This window comes from Canis lupus, chromosome 1 (assembly GCF_048164855.1).
Source record: "Canis lupus baileyi chromosome 1, mCanLup2.hap1, whole genome shotgun sequence".
NCBI lineage: Eukaryota > Metazoa > Chordata > Mammalia > Carnivora > Canidae > Canis > Canis lupus.
The window spans coordinates 100,438,803-100,456,973 of NC_132838.1; the positions used below are offsets into that span (position 1 = coordinate 100,438,803).

At 56.2% G+C, this 18,171-nt stretch overlaps 3 protein-coding genes and 1 long non-coding RNA gene across 8 annotated transcripts; 3 read left to right on the top strand and 1 right to left on the bottom strand.

The window, feature by feature from the left end:
* The first annotated feature begins 781 nt into the window (after window positions 1–781).
* Window positions 782–3,634, top strand: UBE2M (ubiquitin conjugating enzyme E2 M). Its single transcript, XM_072821271.1, has 6 exons — window positions 782–1,038; window positions 2,231–2,325; window positions 2,458–2,496; window positions 2,607–2,710; window positions 2,970–3,033; window positions 3,120–3,634. Exons 1-6 carry the CDS (start codon window positions 930–932, stop codon window positions 3,258–3,260), a joined length of 552 nt encoding a protein of 183 aa, XP_072677372.1. The 5' UTR covers window positions 782–929; the 3' UTR covers window positions 3,261–3,634.
* A 591-nt stretch (window positions 3,635–4,225) lies between these two features.
* Window positions 4,226–7,169, top strand: CHMP2A (charged multivesicular body protein 2A). 4 transcript variants are annotated; one of them, XM_072820344.1, is made up of 6 exons: window positions 4,226–4,390; window positions 5,183–5,399; window positions 6,273–6,452; window positions 6,533–6,663; window positions 6,755–6,816; window positions 6,935–7,146. In XM_072820344.1, exons 2-6 carry the CDS (start codon window positions 5,232–5,234, stop codon window positions 7,060–7,062), a joined length of 669 nt encoding a protein of 222 aa, XP_072676445.1. In that variant the 5' UTR covers window positions 4,226–4,390; window positions 5,183–5,231; the 3' UTR covers window positions 7,063–7,146. The 4 variants fall into 4 exon arrangements, with proteins under 4 accessions (XP_072676445.1, XP_072676276.1, XP_072676364.1 ...); XM_072820175.1 differs by having other exon boundaries at window positions 4,231–4,390; window positions 6,889–7,169; XM_072820263.1 differs by having other exon boundaries at window positions 4,231–4,390; window positions 5,187–5,399; window positions 6,889–7,169.
* Window positions 7,170–7,836: 667 nt separating this feature from the next.
* Window positions 7,837–13,849, bottom strand: TRIM28 (tripartite motif containing 28). The gene is made up of 17 exons (XM_072828489.1): window positions 13,495–13,849; window positions 13,040–13,152; window positions 12,707–12,839; window positions 10,986–11,121; window positions 10,794–10,910; window positions 10,600–10,714; window positions 10,296–10,442; window positions 10,082–10,196; window positions 9,861–9,967; window positions 9,726–9,762; window positions 9,599–9,644; window positions 9,266–9,518; window positions 8,865–9,184; window positions 8,661–8,784; window positions 8,496–8,582; window positions 8,282–8,419; window positions 7,837–8,184 (listed from the first exon to the last, which is right to left on the bottom strand). Exons 1-17 carry the CDS (start codon window positions 13,832–13,834, stop codon window positions 8,008–8,010), a joined length of 2,505 nt encoding a protein of 834 aa, XP_072684590.1. The 5' UTR covers window positions 13,835–13,849; the 3' UTR covers window positions 7,837–8,007.
* A 333-nt stretch (window positions 13,850–14,182) lies between these two features.
* Window positions 14,183–18,171, top strand: LOC140630815 (uncharacterized). 2 transcript variants are annotated; one of them, XR_012028522.1, is made up of 2 exons: window positions 14,183–14,745; window positions 17,801–18,171. It is a non-coding gene; the product is annotated as an uncharacterized lncRNA (long non-coding RNA). The 2 variants fall into 2 exon arrangements; XR_012028510.1 differs by lacking the exon at window positions 17,801–18,171 and adding an exon at window positions 16,111–16,316.

Sequence of the window (18,171 nt, forward strand, 5' to 3'; positions counted from 1 at the left end):
ACTCTCTGAGTAAAGGCTATGGCCTCTCCGGGCTCTGGCCCGCCGTGATCACCTTGCCTCTGTGACCTCCAGGGGCAAGGACCTCATGTGACCCACCCCCACCACAATCTGCAAGGGTGGGCTGCCTACGAAGTGACCATCAACTGCCCTACTTAAAGATGGCGGTGGCACCGCCATTGACTGGACCCGCGAGCGTCCCCGGAAATGACCGCGGGACAGGCGGCACAAACGGAAATACCCGAGTCCAGCCGAAAAAGTCCGAATATTAAGACCTATTGCTGAGCAACGCGGGGCGGGGGTGGCGGCGGCCGTGGCGGCGGCGGCGGCAGCGGCGGCGGCCGCGGCGGCCGCGGCGGCTGCTGCTTCTGCGCAGGCGCATAGCGCAGGCCGGGCGAGAAGAGCCGAAGAGTGCAAGCGGCGGAAATATCCGAAGCGGTGGGGCGCCCGAGGCCGTTGCGGACCTCTGCGCCGAAGCCGCTGCTGCCGCGGAAGCCGAGCCTTTCTAGTACACGGCAGCCGCCACCGCGGCCGCCGCCTCCTCCTTCCCCTCGAGCCGCAGCCCCTCGCGGTGGGAGCAAGTGAACAGACAAGCGGCGCGGCCGCAGCTGGGCCTGAGGGGACCTAAGCTGGCGAGGGGGAGGAGGAAGCGGCTGGCTGGGGGCGGGGCCGAGCGGGCCCGAGAATAGCCGAGTCGGCCCGAGCGCCGCCGAGCGAGCCCGAGGCGCCGGGCCAGGCCAGAGCCGGACTACGGGAGCCGACGCGGGCCGCGCGGTGGGCGCGGAGCGGCGCGGCAGGCCGGGCGGGCGGCAGTAGCAGCGGAGGAGGCCGCGAAGGCGGGTTCGAGTGGCGGAGGCGGCGCAGGCGGCGGCAGGGGGCCGGGTGGCCGGGGTCCCGGGCCCCGCAGCGGCGGCAGCGGCGGCGGCGGCAGGATGATCAAGCTGTTCTCGCTGAAGCAGCAGAAGAAGGAGGAGGAGTCGGCGGGCGGCACCAAGGGCAGCAGCAAGAAGGCGTCGGCTGCGCAGCTGCGGATCCAGAAGGGTAGGGGGTCGGGGGATGGGGGTGGGGGTCGGAAGTCAGCGGCTGGGATGGGGTGATGTAGGAGTCTGGAGTGAGTTAATGCAGTCACCGGGGGGTCAGAGATGTCAGAGATGTGGCCGCAAATGTGGAGGTAGGAGGTTAGGGCCTGGGTTTCGGTGTGATGGGGGATCAGGGGTGAGTAATGCAGTCACCGAGGGGTCAGAGATGGGGGGCCGAATGTGGGGCACTTACAAGACTCGGAAAGCCAGGCATCTTGCATTGGGGACCAAGAATCAGAGAGTCAGGCAATGGAAGGCGAGTAGGAAGCTGGGGACTCCACAGAGTATGAGAACATGGGTGATAGGCAGAGGAGATTGGATAGTGGGGGCCAAGGATTGGAGATAGGAGTAGGAGAGGATTTAGTGAAGTATATTGGGGTCATTGGGAATCAGAGTGAGATGGAGTGAAGTAAGTTTTGGGCACTGCGATTTGTGGGTCTGGGGGGGTCACATGGCAATTTGGGGTTTGGGGTGACACGTGGAGGAGGGAAGAACAGTGTGTGCTGGGGACTGGAGATGGGGGTAGGGTTAATTTAGACTAACATGCTGGGTGCTGGGAATCTTAGAGGCAATGTTTAGAGGGGGTACAGGAATGGGAATTCACATGTCTGAGGGTTGGATGGGTACCTGAATTTAGGATGACAAGCAGAGGAGAGGAGGGATGGTGGGGACGGCATTGGTTAGGGGCAGGGTCCTTGGATTTGGGTGGTCAGGTGGGGACCAGCAGTGTCTACTAGAAAATGGAGGTCATGGCCGGGGATCCTGGTGTTTGGGGTAGTTGTAGGCTCTTGGGGGGCCACACAGGGGTGGGAGTATTTGGGGGCTGGGGGGTTGGGTACGCAGCTGCTGGACGCTGAGACTTTAGGCTGTGGATTCGGAAGAGTTGGAACTTATCCCGGGCCGGGAGCTAGAGCATAACCACAGTTTACAATTCATGTTTGAGTTGTGCTGTGGATCTAGAAGAGCCTGCCTGGAGACTAGAAAGCAGAAAGAGTAGGGAGAGGGTTGGGGGTGTGGGGCACAGCCCAGGACAGAGCCCTGAGGGTCCTGGAGGAGGCCATGGGTGCTCTCCTGGCACCTGCACCTCCGAATGCCCTTGTCTTTCCATCTCCCTTTCCCTCTCATCGTTCCCCTTCTTTGCTATGCAAACCCAGACATAAACGAGCTAAACCTGCCCAAGACGTGTGACATCAGCTTCTCAGATCCAGACGATCTCCTCAACTTCAAGCTGGTTATCTGTCCTGATGAGGTAAGGGTACACTTAGTTGGACTCTGAGGCATGGGCCAAGGGGTCTGGGAGAGCACTTTGAGTTGGGAGACTTAGTTTACCTGCCAGGCGCTGCAGGATGATGTCCTAACACTTTCTTCTTTCTCTTTGCAGGGCTTCTACAAGAGTGGGAAGTTTGTATTCAGTTTTAAGGTGAGTCCCAGGTGGGCAGGGATACCTCCGTGGCTGAGGAGGCAACAGCTGAGGCCCCAGCCAGGCACTGCTGGGGCACTTTTCTATCTTCTCTCCCTTCTTGGAGCCAGGTGGGCCAGGGTTACCCACATGACCCCCCCAAGGTGAAGTGTGAGACGATGGTCTATCACCCCAACATTGACCTCGAGGGCAATGTCTGCCTCAACATCCTCAGGTGAGGGCTGTGACTTTGGATTGCACAAGTCTCTGTCCCTTCCTTCCCTATTGTGGTCTGTGGTCCTCTGTCTTCATCTCCATGTTTTCTTCCTCAAGTCTTGACCTTAGCTTTCTCCCTGGCCTGTCCTGCTGTGCGCCCTCCTCCTAGCCTCTCACATCTGCACTGTCCCGTGCCCTGGAGCTGACTTGTTCAGTCCCAGCAGGCTCTGTGTTGGCCATCCACTCACCAGCCCCTGACCTTGATTCTCCCTCCACAGAGAGGACTGGAAGCCAGTCCTTACGATAAACTCCATAATTTATGGCCTGCAGTATCTCTTCTTGGTGAGTAGGGGTAGGTGGGGAAGGCTGGGGAAGGTTGGCCCTTTCTGCTTTAAGGGCCTGTTGACCCCCACCTATACCGGCCACAGGAGCCCAACCCCGAAGACCCACTGAACAAGGAGGCCGCCGAGGTCCTGCAGAACAACCGGCGGCTGTTTGAGCAGAATGTGCAGCGCTCCATGCGGGGTGGCTATATCGGCTCCACCTACTTCGAGCGCTGCCTGAAATAGGGTTTGCGCACACCCACCCCTGCCAGGGCCACCAGCCCCGGCGTCCCCTGCAAATATTTATTGGGGGCCACAGGTGGGGGGCATGGGTGGCCGGTGGGGGAATCCCATGCCCTGACCTTGCCTCCCCTCCCTGCCACCCGCTCCTAGTTATTATTTTTTTTTTAAACCACCATGTGATTAAGGTCGGCGCTGCCTCCGACCCACTCAGCAATGGGAAATGAATTGGCTTGTCTAGCCCCCAGCTGGGTGCTGTCCAGCCCCCCACTCTGGGCTCTGGGGTGGGTGGCCAAGGGGACTGGGTGGCTGGGGCTCGGGCACCCTACCCCTCCACCACTGGAGGTCCCACCAGGCTATTAAAGGGGAATGTTACTGCATGGCTTCTGCCTCTTACTTCTGTGGGATTGGGAGGGGCAGGTCATATACACTAGCAAGAGTGGTGGGAGATATGTGGTCACAGGTGGCACTAGGACACCCCTCAGCAGGCTACCCAGTTCCTGGAGCAGCCTTGGGGAGTAAAAGGGGGCAGGAATACCTCAGCCTCAGGCTGGGTGGGATGAATCCCAGTCTGGGACCAATGAGGGGCAGGATCCAGTAACCACTTGCTTCCTGCTTGGTAAACCAGTATAAAGGAAAGCCCATGCCACCTCCAGTTCTGCCCCCTTCTGCCATGGTTGGGCCCACCAAGGAACCCTCCCTGGTGTCACCAGGTGCCTGAGATCCAGAAACGGAAATGCCATGGTCCGTCGGATGGGCTGGGCCCTCTGGTGGGTGCGGTGGTGGGATGGCGTGGCTGGGTGGAAGGTGCCCAAAGATGCACCAACCCAACGACGTCTAGGATCCCAGGCCTGGCTCGTCCTGGAACCTATGGAACACCGTCAAGCAGGCTCTGGAGAGACGGAAGCTGGCGCGCATGCGCCTGGATGCATGCCGGCTCCAGGAGGCGTGCGCACGCGCGCTCTTGTCCCCGCCCATCGCTCCGGGTGCCGGTGGAGCGTGTGACGTCAGACCACTTCTTCCGGAAACGGCGGCGGCAGAAAGAACGGAGGGGCTATCGTTGGTGGGCGCGCCCGAGGATCCAAGTAAAGAGGAGCGTAACCCGGAAGCGGAAGCGGGTTCCCGTCCCAGCTACGGTGAGTGGCCCCTGCCGGGCCGCGGGTCCCGGGTGGGTGCGTGGGCGACGGCAGATGAGGGCTTCTTCGCCGGGATGTCGACTGCCTCGCCCATCCCCGAGACCCTGGCCTCATCTAGCCACTTTGCTCTCTGGGTGCGGGCCTCCCAACACCCTCCAGGTTTTGTCCTGGGTGAACCAGGCACCCCAACACCCACCATCCCGTTCCTGGACCCCAGACTCTTCCAGATCTACAGAACTCCCTAACGTCTATCATGTCCTTAGTGTACTGGGTGCCCAGACGCCCTGCAGCCATATTATTCGTACCCAGGTTCCCTCCCCACTCAGGGACCCCCAAATCCGAATGGCATTCATACGTTCTGAAGCTTCAGAACCCCTATATCCACTTTGTTCTTGGTACTCAGGTTGTCCACCTGCCTTGCCATCCCATAGGGCCCCCACAATTCCCGTCCTTGGCGCTCAGGGTCCCAAATGCCCCAGTGCACCCTCACACATCCACCTCCATTCTGAGCCTGTCAGACTCCAAGGCCTCTGGGCTGGAGAGGCAGGCTGAAGCCTTGAACTTCCTTGGGGGCTCTATGATGAAGGGATGGGGTGGGTATGTTGTGGAGGACTTTCAAATCTTGCTGCCCCCACTTCTGTGGAATAATTTCAGTGTTCCTGGCTGCGTTTTAGCCTTCTATTAAGGTTTCCTCTTCCTGCTTAGCCCCTTCGCATTTTGCACCACCCTGCCAATATACATTGTGACCCTGGCTCTGCTTCTGCTTTTTCTGGGCCCCATACCACTTCACAGCTAGGCTTCACACCACTTGTCACAGGCCCATTAGTGGGCTACTGCTATCATGGACCTGTTGTTTGGGCGCCGGAAGACACCGGAGGAGCTGCTGAGGCAGAACCAGCGGGCCCTGAACCGTGCCATGCGAGAGTTGGACCGTGAACGACAGAAGCTAGAGACCCAGGAGAAGAAAATCATCGCAGACATCAAGAAGATGGCCAAGCAGGGCCAGATGGTGAGCTCAGCTGGGCACAGGTTGGGACACAGGATCAGGGGCTATAGTTGGGTCAGGTACTGCTATAACTATAGAGCATGACAGGATACCAACAGGTGCCTTGAGAGAAATTAAGGGCAAGTATGGGGCTTCCCTATTTTTGGGGATCCAGAAAGGCTCTTCCCAGGAGGGGATGCCAGAGCCACAAACCTTAAGTAATGAGGAGTGAGCCTGTGAAGATCCAAACTACCAGTGTGTCAGATGAGGAACCACATGTTCCATGAGGGAGTTATAGTTGAATTCAGAGTAGATGGTAGGCCACACAAGTTGAAATCCTGGGCCACAGTGGGAAGTGAGTCAAAGGGTTTAGTTTTAATGCAAGAGAGATGTAGCCCAGAATACACTGTGACCTGAGTGTCAGTAAAAGAATGGGGATAGCCTGAACCAGTAGGGAGCAAAACCTATGACAGTTTGAACCTGAGCAGCTAGGTTGAAGTGGTTCCATTTCCCGGAATAGGCAAGGCAAGGCAAGCATTTGGGAAGTCAAAAGCTGAGCTATGGATCGATTCATTTGGGGTAGAGCTTGAGGTGTGAGCCTTTGTGAGATGGAGAGAGAGGCACTCTTCAGCCGGGATAGTAGTTCAGAAATAGGCATTTTAAGAGAGTGACTCTAGATATGGAGGGAAAAGGGTCCCTATGTGGAGTGAGCACAGCCTTCCTTCCAGCACCTATGGGTTAGAGAGGTCAGAGTACAGAGGAGCCTGTGGAGTCATGACCCAAGAGGCATGAGGATGAGGTTGGGAGGAGGGAGGGGCCAGTGAACACTGGATTAAGCCACACGTAAATATCTGAAAGCATCTTGGCCCATCCCTGCCACCTTTGTGCACTCTTCAGGACGCTGTGCGTATCATGGCAAAAGACCTGGTGCGCACTCGGCGTTATGTGCGTAAATTTGTGTTGATGCGGGCCAACATCCAGGCGGTGTCCCTGAAGATCCAGACGCTGAAGTCCAACAACTCAATGGCACAAGCTATGAAGGGGGTCACCAAAGCCATGGGCACCATGAACAGACAGGTACGCCTCTCCCAAGCATCCCCCCCTACCCCCCCCCACCAACTAGTCCCCAACTAACCCTCCCCCCACATCACTTCCAGCTAAAGTTGCCTCAGATCCAGAAGATCATGATGGAATTTGAGCGGCAGGCCGAGATCATGGACATGAAGGAGGAAATGATGAATGATGCCATTGATGATGCCATGGGTGATGAGGAAGATGAAGAGGAGAGGTTAGGGGACACCAGGTGTGGGAAGGGTGGGGATGGATGCCGGGTCCTCAAACATAACCAGGCCCTCATAAACTTCTTCTCTCTTCCCAAGTGACGCTGTTGTATCCCAGGTCCTGGATGAGCTGGGATTGAGCCTGACAGATGAGCTGTCAAGTGAGTGCGCCCAATTTTGGGCCCTGCCCCACCCAACAGTCCAGACAAAACCCCTGACCCCCTCCCCCACAGCATTATTCCTTTCTACAGGAACTCTCCTAACCCCCACTCTCTGTAGACCTCCCCTCCACCGGAGGCTCACTCAGTGTGGCTGCCAGTGGGAAGAAAGCAGAGGCTGCTGCCTCAGCCCTAGTAGATGCCGACGCAGACCTGGAGGAGCGGCTCAAGAATCTGCGGAGGGACTAATCACCCTATACTACCATGAGTGGGAGGTGGGCAATCGATGCCCAGTTTTGCTGTACTACTTCTGTAATAAAAGATTGGACACTAGTTCCTAGGCCTGTGTGACTGACCGGACTTGGGCCAGGATGGGGTCCCTTGGCAGAGGTCACATACAGGGTTTGGTAAAGGGGCAGTTGACACGTGGCCAAAGGCCAAGTACCAGAGTTGTTGGGATATAAGAAAAGGTAGGCTGGATTGCCTCCCAATTTGTGGCAGGAATTGACAGGTCGTCTCCACATGTTCAGGGTTTGGGAGCTGAAGGTCATCTGTGAGCTCTGCTTCCATACCCCTCCCAAAGCCTCCAGTGCCTTGGCCTATCAGTGCCTATCACCTCCAAAACAGTCGGGTTCCCAGATACCCTTAAGTCTGGGCTCATCTGCCAGGAATCCTCAGCCCACCCACACTGTGGTGCCATCTGATGAGAAATGGTTACACCCAAGTCCAGGAAGTACTCAGAAAGAATGACCACCATGCAGCTGTGTATTTGGGGCTACACCCTGCCTGCCCATTACCACCTACAGGGGCACCCAAAAGCCTACAGGATGTGTACCATGCAACCCTCCCACCTACCCAAGACACTGGAAAAGCCCAAGGGGGATGCTCTTCCCTACTCCCTGGACACCAAAATGGCTCAATGGTTCAGGAGTGCCCCACACCTACTCCATCTACCAGGGCATGGTGAGGGAATTGCAGAGACCAAGCCCTAGGACCACTCCCCCCACCACCAAATGCCTGAGGAACTGGTGAAGTTTTTATTAAATCCACATAAGTAAAAACCATATTGTGAGGGGTTGGGGGATGGGGCCACCAAGAAGTAGGAGCCAGGCCACCAGAGGGGGAGGTAGGGGGAGGGGAATTTGACAGGACAGAGAACATTGCCAGGCCGGGTTGGCCTGAGAGGCCACAGACTCAGGGGCCATCACCAGGACCACTGGATAGCTCCTGGGCACTCAGGCCAGCACCAGGCAGGCTCAGGGGGGGGGGCTCCACCAGCACAGCTGAGAACTTGGTGTCACCAAAGGCCTCGTTCATGCGAGTCTCGAAGAAGCGCTGCAGGCCGATGATGGACTGCACGTCTGCCTTGTCCTGAGCCGGGCAGATTGCAGTGGATGGATCCTAGCTCTCCCTCCTCCCATCACCCCTAACCCTACCCCCCTCCCAACCCTATTCTCCCCAAGCTCACCTCTGTCAGCTTGTTGAACTGCTTAAACATGCGGCCCACATCCTGGGCAAACTCCTGGGGGGAACTATATGGGGGTGACAACTTCTCCTGGAGACGGGCACGGATCAGGGTCAGGTCCAGGGTGCCACCAGGCTGATCCTGTAGACAGACCCCACAGGCTGAAAGTGAGGCCTGGCAGTCCCTCCCCCAACCCTCTCTAAGTCCTAAGACTCACCAGGGAGAAAGTAGAGTCAGTAGCCAGCTGGTGCAAAGGTCGGCAGGGCTCATGACAGAATAGGGCCAGCAAGACACGCTCACACTTCTATGGACAAGACAGAGAACAGAGTCAGGAGGGTAGGACTATTGAGCTACTCCTAAGGGAATAGGACCCCACCCTCACCTGCTGGTTAGCTGGCGAGAGCTTGGCCACCACACCGGTGCTATCACCACTGTCCAGGCTCAGGCTGCCATCTTCCTCTTTCAGATCGGGTAGTACATGGCAGAGAGAGCAACTCCACTCCTCCCTGGATGGAAGGAGAATGAGGAGCTGCAAAGAACCTGGCCCAGCCCTCCACCCTGCACAGACCCCACACAAGCCTCGCACCCTGGGACATCCTGCAGGGCAGGCAGGTGGCAGTCCAGGTGGAAGCAGAACTCGCACTGGTTGCACATGACTAGATCCCCTGGCTTCTGGCAGACACGGCAGATGGTGGCACTGTCATCCAGGGCACCTGGACCACCGGCTGGGGCTGAAGTGCCCTCTGGAGCCACTACTTCTAGACCTGAACTGGTGCTGCCACTGGGTGAGGCCAGGCGGGGGCCCTCGGTACCAGGGCCCTCCGCCAGAGCCATCAGCACAGGCTTGGTCTCAGGACCCTCCGTGGCAACAGGCGGAGCTCCAATGGCAGCTTCTGTCTCTTCCTCCTACAAGGATGTAATAGGTGTTAAGCAGGGTGCAGACCTGGATGCTCATTTCCTACTCATAGTCACTTGAGACAGGCTCACCTTGACTATGGCCATGCCAGGTAGTGGTGGGGCCCCAGGGGCCCCAGGTGGAGCAGATCCAGGCTGTCCAGCAGCAGCAGCTGCAGCACCACGCTCAATAACAATGAGATTGTAATCCTCAGTGGTGCTGCCTGGGAAGACCTTGAAAACTGGTGGCTGGCTATCAGCCGTGAGATCCAGGTCTAGGCGCTCGAGGCTCACCCGTGGCACCTTGCGCATGAGGCCACTCACCTCCCCCTCACCTGAGCGGGACCTGTGGGTACAGGGGCAGCATGATGTTAGGACACCCATCCCTTTGCCCATCTGGCTCCACAAAAGGATAGCCAAACTCACCGCTTTACACCTGACACATGGGGCTCTGCACTCGAATAAGGATCATCTGCTCAGAAAATACAGAAAGAGATAGTAGGTTAGGGACAGACCTAGAGCACTGAAGCTCTCCCACCTACAAGGTACTTACCTGAGCCAAAGCCATAGCCTTCCTGTACCTCCATGGGCTGTGGGTAAAGCAGGTGGACCTCAGTGGGCAGGTGTCCCATAGGACCCCATGCCCCCACCCTCCCCAGCCCACGATTCCCCCCCCTCCCCTGCTCACCTGGCTACTGCCAGAGCCCTGTTTGCTCAAGGGCCCTGGAGCCCGAGGAGGGGCCATGGACGTAGGGCCTGTTGAGTTGGTGCCAGGACGCTCTGCCACAATCTTGCCTGCAAAAATGAGATAAAGTCAGCTTAAGACCCAGTGTCAATCAAAAAAAAAAAAAAAAAGACCCAGTGTCTGGAGCAATAGCAATATTCAGCAGGATAAAGAAAAGGACAAACCAAAAGCCTCTGCACTCTTGGTCCAGGCATTAAGGTCCCATTGAAATTTCATCTCGCCATGTGGCTCTACAGGGTCCACAATCATCTTGAGGGCCCGATGCAGTTGGAAGTAGATCTGGAGATAGAGCAGTGCATGAACACACAGCAAACAAGGCTGCAGGGTACTGAGTGGCACCTGCCTGGAACCCACCACTGAGTGCCCACCAGCACACACCAGCTTCTTGGAGAGCAGCAGGGCCGTATTGTTGTCACTCTCCAGAGCCCAAGAGGCAAAGCGCAGGATGTGTTCCTGGTGCTTCTGGATCTTGGTCATGGTCCAGTGTTGTCGTTCCAGGCGCTCCTGCTGCCCCTCAGTCACCTTCTACAGGTAGACAGAACAAAGAAATCAAGGAAGAAGACACCAAAGATGGCATCAACAGCCAGCAGAGAACGCCAGTCCCCAAGATCCGACTACCACAGATGGGGTCAGCAGCCAGCAGATGGGACCCAGAATCCCTCCCCCCTCAAACAGGGTATACCTGAGCATCATTGACCAGCACACGGCCCCGCTTGTTCAGCTCCTTCATGATCTGCAAAATGGCCATCTTGACATCTACCTGCACACGCTTCTGTACGTCAGACACCTGGCGGATCCTGGGAGGCAGAGTGAACCAAGTCGAGAAGGTGATCCCCCAGAACTGCGCCCAACTACGGCCCTGGCATCCACACTTACGAGCTGCGAACCTCCTTGGTGTTCTTCTGCAGTGTTGCATGCTTATCCCCAAGGCGCTTCACCAGCGAGGCCAAGAGTTTGCGCTGGTTCCTCACTGCATCCTCCAGAAACTGGTATCTGAGGACAGACAGAAGTGGGCCTGGGTGCTGAACCATGCTAACAGACAAACCCACCAGCATCCTCAGTACTCACTGGTGGTCCTTGTGGGCATTGAGCTGGCAGTCCCGGCAGGTGAGGGTGTCACAGCTCTCACAGAACAGCACAAGGGGTTCATGCTTGTGCACATTGCAGTACACCGTGCGCTCACCGTCCCTTGATTTGGCTGGCCCTGGAGAAGAGAAACCATGAGGCTGAAGCTCATCCTCAGCCATCTCCAACTCAAGTAGAAGACAGAACTTGAGGCCTTGCTTCCTGCCTGTCCTGCAACCCTGGGCTGTCTGCTGGGAAAACTCAAAGCCCTGCAACAGTGGCCAGGGTAAAGCACAGGCCTGTAAACCTAAATCTTTCCTCTCAAAATCTTCAGCCCAAACCTGACCCAGAAAAATCACTCCTCCTTCTAGCTACTGATATTGACAACAAAATCTGAAGACTTTGGCAGAGACCTTCCTCTTACTATTCCCTCTACTAGAACCTTCCCAAATGGATACTCAGGAGAGCTCTTCCACCTTGAAAAGCACCACTGGCTCCACTCCTCCACTCGCAGTAGGTTCTGTCCAGCAGAGGAAGGCACTCTGGCTACTGTGCCATCCAAGCATATAAAATGTTTGCTTGCTGGTGTAGACAAAAACAAATCAGAAACTAGAGACACTATTCAAGCACAGCTTCCTTAGAAGCCATACTTTGGTGATCTACCCTCTCGAGTAAAAAAAAAAAAATGCACAAACCACTTATATAACCCATAGACCTACAAAGGATCCAGGCCTTACAAAGCCTTCTCAGAAGAGGTGAAATGTCAGACCACAACCCTCACAAAGATGTCAGAACCCCTCTTCTGAGGGGAGAGTCCTGGTACTTTGAGTAATACCACCTAAAGACCAATATACTACCTCACCCCCAACCTGTCACCATCATTAAAAAGCTGCTTGAGACAATCTATCCCTCTTTCCTACCCAATCCCATTTACAACCTGGCTGTATCATCCCAGCCCAAAACACACGACTTTGAGATACAAATCAGCCAGACCATGGATCCTCTAATACTGCCGCCTCCTGTACTCTGCCCTTTGCCTTAAGCCAGGACCTCCTACAAATCCCTGCTCTTCGCTCCTGGCTCCTGATTCCTCGTGCCCCCACAACCACCATCTCCATTATTATTTTCCTGCCAATGCTCTGCTCTAGGACTGAGAAGCCACAATGTAACTACCAAAAGGTGACCCAGAGTGTTCTGGAACAAAAAAACAGGATAAACTCAGAAAGATCCCAAGCCCTTTTCTTTGCCACTACCAGCGTCTACAGGAGTCTCTTAATACCTACCTGAGTGAAACACTCTCTAAATACCTACCTGAGCTGAACATGTATAACCCAAAGTTCTAAGACTCTCCATAATGCTATTCAGGGCCTGTGCAACTTAAACACAGTGGCTCAGAGGTCTCATTTCCCCCTACAGAACCATAACAAGTTGCCAGGGAACCCCAGTCCAGCCCCTCCACTACTGGGGCTTATCCCCTGTGTGCTGCGGGGGGGAGGGGCCTGATGAGCTTGCCTGAATCCTCAGTGCACCCCCTCACACTTCTGTGGTCATTTCCCTCCCACTGGACCCACACACCTGAGCCCCATTTTTTAATTCTGCCCTCAGACCCTTCCAGAGGTACCCTGATAAAGCTCCCTGGGACCCATCCATCATCAGTAACCAGCACCATAAACAGTTGAGAACATATGCAAGATAACCAAGGCTTTCTGCTCTGCCTTGCATACCAGTGGAGCGTACGGTGTGGTCCTTGGTGTACTTCACCCGCTGGTGTGCTTCCACACACGTCTCACACAGTGGCTCAGAGCACTCCACACAGTAGCTGGTGGCAGGGGCATTATCCTCACAGCTAGTGCAGCACTAATGGGCAAAAGCAGAGTGAGAAGAGGCAAAAACGCCAAATAGATCCACGTCTACACCCCAGATAACACAACCTAAGCAAAGTGTTGCCTTCACCTAACCTATACAGTCTGCCGAAACACTGGTAGTATGAGAAGAATAAAGTCTGGAACTGATTACATGTATTGAGGCCTCCTAGGGGTTGCTAGGGCAGGACATACCTGATTTGCATCCTGGGAGTCTGTGGCAGCCTTGCTGCCACTGTCACGCATAAAGTAATTCTCCACAATGTCTTTGGAGAAGCATTGCTGTTTGCATACAGGACAGTCGACCACTGCCAAAAACAAACAAAATAATGAGATTATGAGCTCACAGCCAAGTCGTAACCCATCCCCCCAATGAGCCCAACCTTCATCCCAAAGAAGGCCAAATCCTCTCATTAGGGAGCAGAAACCAAACCCTTCTTTCATCGAACTTGCAGCATATGAGCTCACGCCCAGGACAGAACCCACTGCCCATACTCAACCTGACCAACTACTATCCGCGTCCCTATCCTCTCGCTCAGGCGATCCCCCGCCATCGTCACGCTGGGAACAGACCCCCCAATCCCGACGCCGAGTGGGTATCAAAGCCTGTGGGGTGGGGGGATGGGCTGCCCCGGCCCGACCGTACTCACCGGCGCCGTCACCCGCTGCACCGCCATCCCCCGAGCTGTTGGCGGCGGCGGGCGCCGGGGGCCCGAGGCAGGCACTGCAAGCCGAATGCAGGCAGGGCAGCAAGCGCGGCTCCCTCTCGGGGCGCAGGCGCTCCCGGCACACACCGCAGTGCTCCAGCAGCTCCAGCGCCTCGCCGCCGCCCCCCGCGGGCGACGACGCCGAGGCCGAAGCCGAGGCCGAGGCCGCGGCCGACGAGGCGGCGGCGCGCTTTTCGCCGCCAGCCGAGCCCTCGCCCGGGCCCGGGCTGCCCGAGGCGGCTGCCGCCGCCGCGGCGGAGGCCGCCGCCGCCGAGGCCGCCATTCACACGCCGCCGGGGGCGCCCAGGGGGGAGGAGGGGCGCGGGGCCCGCCGCGCAGGCGCAGACGCACTCGCCGCCAACGGCTGGGCCGCTGCCGCCGCGAGGCCGAGCGCCGCCACGCGCCTCCTGGGCTACTGCCCGCTGCGCGCGGGGCGCTGTCGAAGCCCGGCCGGCAGCCGCCCGCTAGCCTCCCGCCGACGACGACCGCGATCCCTCTTTAGAGGCCGCCCAGACACCGCGCCACACGCCACGCGAACAACCGCTCACCCGCGCGCCCGCTCGCAGAAAGAGCCGCGGCCGGGGGGCGGGACAGAAATAACTGGCGCCGACGCCGCCGCGCAAGCGCGCTGGGCGTCTTGCGCCCGGGGGCGGGGCCCGGGCTGGCCGCCCCGAGCAGGGATGCGAATACGCAAGCGCCGGAGCCGGGTCTTCCCACCTCCGCCTCCACCACCTCGGCGCCGCCTGTGCGGCAGGGGCGGAACTATTGATATCACCGCCGCAACATTGTGCCCGGGCGGGGCGCGCGCACCTTTGCATGCGCTTGCTCCCCCTCTAGTCCCAGCCCCTGACCGCGGTTCTGCGCAGGCGATTTGGCAGTCCAGGCCGCCACCTCAATCCCCGCCCCTTAGGCCAAGGCCAAAGAAGTCTCCAGTCTTGGCGTCTGCCAGTGCTGGGGAGAAAGGCTGCGTTCAGAGAGAGAGGCCGAGAGTCCCCTTCCCACTTCTAAGCCAAGTGGTTGACTTTTGGGTTTTAATCGCTTTATTGTTTAGCTTGCAAGCACTAAAACCTGCCTAAAGCAAACAGATTCCAAGGGGCTACAGAGCAGCGAGTCCTGTGAAATCCCGCCTGGCCCCCCAAGCGCCCCCTTCCCATCTTCTAGGCAACCGCTGCGCTGACTTGGATGCTTTTCCAGGTGGGCGAACCGAATGAACAGCAACAGTGGAGGAATTCTAAGGAAGGAAGCAGGGTCTGTGTAGGGAAAACCCTATCAGAGGGAGGAAGCAAGATCCTAAGAGAATGAGGCAGCATCTATGCGGGGGCCTGGGGGTGGAGGGGCAGAGGAGTTTCTGTCTGGGGGAGGAAGCAGAATGTCTGGGGATAATTCTGTCAGATGGGGAGAATGAGGCCTGTGAGGGGTGGAAGGAACCCTGTTTGAGAGAACCATGGCCTTTTTGTGGGAATCCTGTCTGAGGAGGAAGCAGTCTGTGGCAAGAATCCTGGGTGCTAGGCAGGGTCGGGGGGGTGTTGGGGGGTGCGGGAAGGAGAGAAGCTGGGTCTGAGCTGGGAAGCAGGGCCTACGGTGGAGGCCGAAAGATCCTGTTTGATCCTGTTTGAGATGGAGCAGTCTGGGAGGGGATCGTGTTTGAGGCAAGAAGAAAGCTGAAGGGATGGATGCCTCGGAGCTGGTCCTTGGAGTGGCCCTTGAGCCCTTTTGCAGGGTTCCTGGTGCTGAGATCTCTATGCTCAGAACAAGGCTAAAGGGGGCGGGGAGGGGGCGGCGGTCAGCTTTTGAGAGGATGCAGAGAGCATGCTGGCTGGCAAGTCTGGCCCCAGGACCCTACTCCGCGACTCTGGGTTCAAACATAAAACCGTGGGCAGAGCAAGGCGCCCACGCGTGGTGGCAGTGGAGGCGCGTCTGGCCCTACTGGGCGGGGTGTGGCCTTTGTTCCCGGAGGGAGTTGGGGGGCTGTGGGGCTTTGTCTCTGTGCCTGCCTTTGTTCCAGCCTGGCCGCAGCCCCCAAATCCGGCCCCCGCCCCGCCCCTTAGCTGAGCTATTACGAGCCTCTGCCCCCTACCCACCCACCGGGTCCGCGGGGCCACGCCCCCATTGAGTGGCCCGCCCCTCCATGCTGCTACCCCAAGGCTCTGGCCTCAGATCTTTGCTGCCTTTCTCTCAGAATTGGGAAGGAAAGTTGGCTGGCGCACGGGGTGAGGTGTGGCATCCATTAGTGATACTGGCTGAGCATTTCCCACGCCCCCATCCCTCCCTGTGACCCAAAATCACCGGTAAGGGGGCATAGGAGCTACCCATACCTACCCAGACCTCTGGAGCAGACACCAGAGTGTCAGGGCCAAACAGTCCAAATATGAAGGTGATGGTAAAGACTGTGGGAGTGGACTCCCCTAGGCGACTACCTCCAAACACCTGTGGAAGGACCGTTCTGGGTAGAAACAACTGCAGAAGTCCTGACCAGGCACTGAGAGAGCAGTGAAGTAGGGAGGAGTAGGAGATAGCTGAAGGGGGCCTGCAGGTTGCTGAACAGCTTGCTCTGGATAGGTTAGGATGTGTCCTCTGCCAGTGTTCACAGCAGCAATGTCCACAATGGCCAAGCTGTGAAATGAGCTTCAGTGTCCTTCGACAGATGATGGATAAAGATGATGTTGTCTATATATACAATGGAATATAACTCGGCCATTAGAAATGACGAATACCCACCATTCGCTTCGACATGGATGAAACTGGAGAGTGTTATGCTGAGTGAACTAAGTCAATCAGAGAAGGACAATAAAAAAAAAAAAAAAAAAAGAGAAGGACAATCATATGGTTTCACTCATATGGGGAATGTAAAAAATAATGAAAGGGATTATAGGGGAAAGGAGGGAAACTGAGTGGGAAAAATTAGAGAGGGTGACAAAACATGAGAGACTCCTAACTCTGGGAAATGAACAAGGAGTAGTGGAAGGGGAGGTGGGCGGGGGGATGAGGTGACTGGGTGACGGGCACTGAGGGGAGAACTTGACAAGATGAGTGCTGGGTGTTCTATATGTTGGCAAATGAAACTCCAATAAAAATAAAAAACTAGGGATCCCTGGGTGGCGCAGCGGTCTGGCGCCTGCCTTTGGCCCAGGGCGCGATCCTGGAGACCCGGGATCGAATCCCACGTCAGGCTCCCGGTGCATGAAGCCTGCTTCTCCCTCTGCCTATGTCTCTGCCTCTCTCTCTCTCTCTCTGTGTATGACTATCATAAATAAATAAAAATAAATAAATAAATAGATAGATAGATAGATAGATAGATAGATAGATAAAAAATAAAAAACTATTAAAAGAAAAAAGGTTGTGTCCTCTGGTTTGCCCCTCGTTATGGACTCTTCTATAGACTATGGCAACTGACCCTGTGGTTTCAGTGGTTCATGTTTTTTTCTCTAAACAGTACCTCCTTCCTCCTGGGGCCCAGTAGTTTCTCTTCCAGTCCATGGCAGCCACAGAATCAGGGTATAATCAGGTACCAGCAGTAGGCCTTGAAGATTCCCTCTACCACCTTACCAGGTACGGGGCCACTGCCAGCTCCATTGTCCAAACGCCCAAACCAAGTCTTCTGGAAGTGCCAGGACTACATTGAGAGAGAGGGAATCAACTGGGAACCAGGTTCAGTCAGACTGAGAAGCACAAGGGGGCACCCGGGGACAAGTGGAATATGCATACAGGAGGGCAAGGCCAAGGCAGACATCTTGCTCAGAAGTCCAGATGTGTATGACAGGATATGGGTACCTCTTCGCACCAGGCCAGACCAAGTAGTCAGTGGCACCTTATACTCTCATCCTCTGTGCTCCTTACTCACCCTTTACAGCATCTCACCCTTCCCAGTCCTGGACCACTGGAAACTCTATACTCTGACCTTGCAGACAGAACTCAAGGGATAAAACAATGCGTAAGAGTCACTTAGACTGCACCCAGGCCAGCCATGGCCTGCCCACTACTTCTTTTGAGCACCTACCTTACTTGCAGGAAGCCATTTTCTCTTTTCCCCCAAACTCCACACCTGCACCTGGCTCTCCTGGCAAGCTTCAGGTGTCACTGACAAAGCCGTTTCCTGGGGAAGTCTTGTGGCTGCATCACTTCAATCTCTTTCTCCACCTTCACAGATTTCATTTGGGAACTAGGTAGTTGTAATAGTTGTACAACATCAGGAATCTACTTAATGCCACTGAATTGTATACTTTATGTTTTGTTTTTGTTTTTGTTTTAGAGAAAGAAAAAGAATGCAAGCAAGGAGGGGCAGAGGGAGGAGGAGAGAAAATCCTCACAACCTTCAGACCATGACCCGAGCCAAAATTAAGAGTCGGATGCTTAACCAACTAAACCACCCAGACACCTCATGTATACTTTAAGATACAGTTGAGGGGATCCCTGGGTGGCGCAGCGGTTTGGTGCCTGCCTTTGGCCCAGGGCGCGATCCTGGAGACCCGGGATCGAATCCCACATCGGGCTCCCGGTGCGTGGAGCCTGCTTCTCCCTCTGCCTGTGTCTCTGCCTCTCTGTCTCTCTGTGACTATCATAAATAAATTTTTTAAAAAATTAATAAAATAAAATAAAATAAAATACAGTTGATTCTTGGGA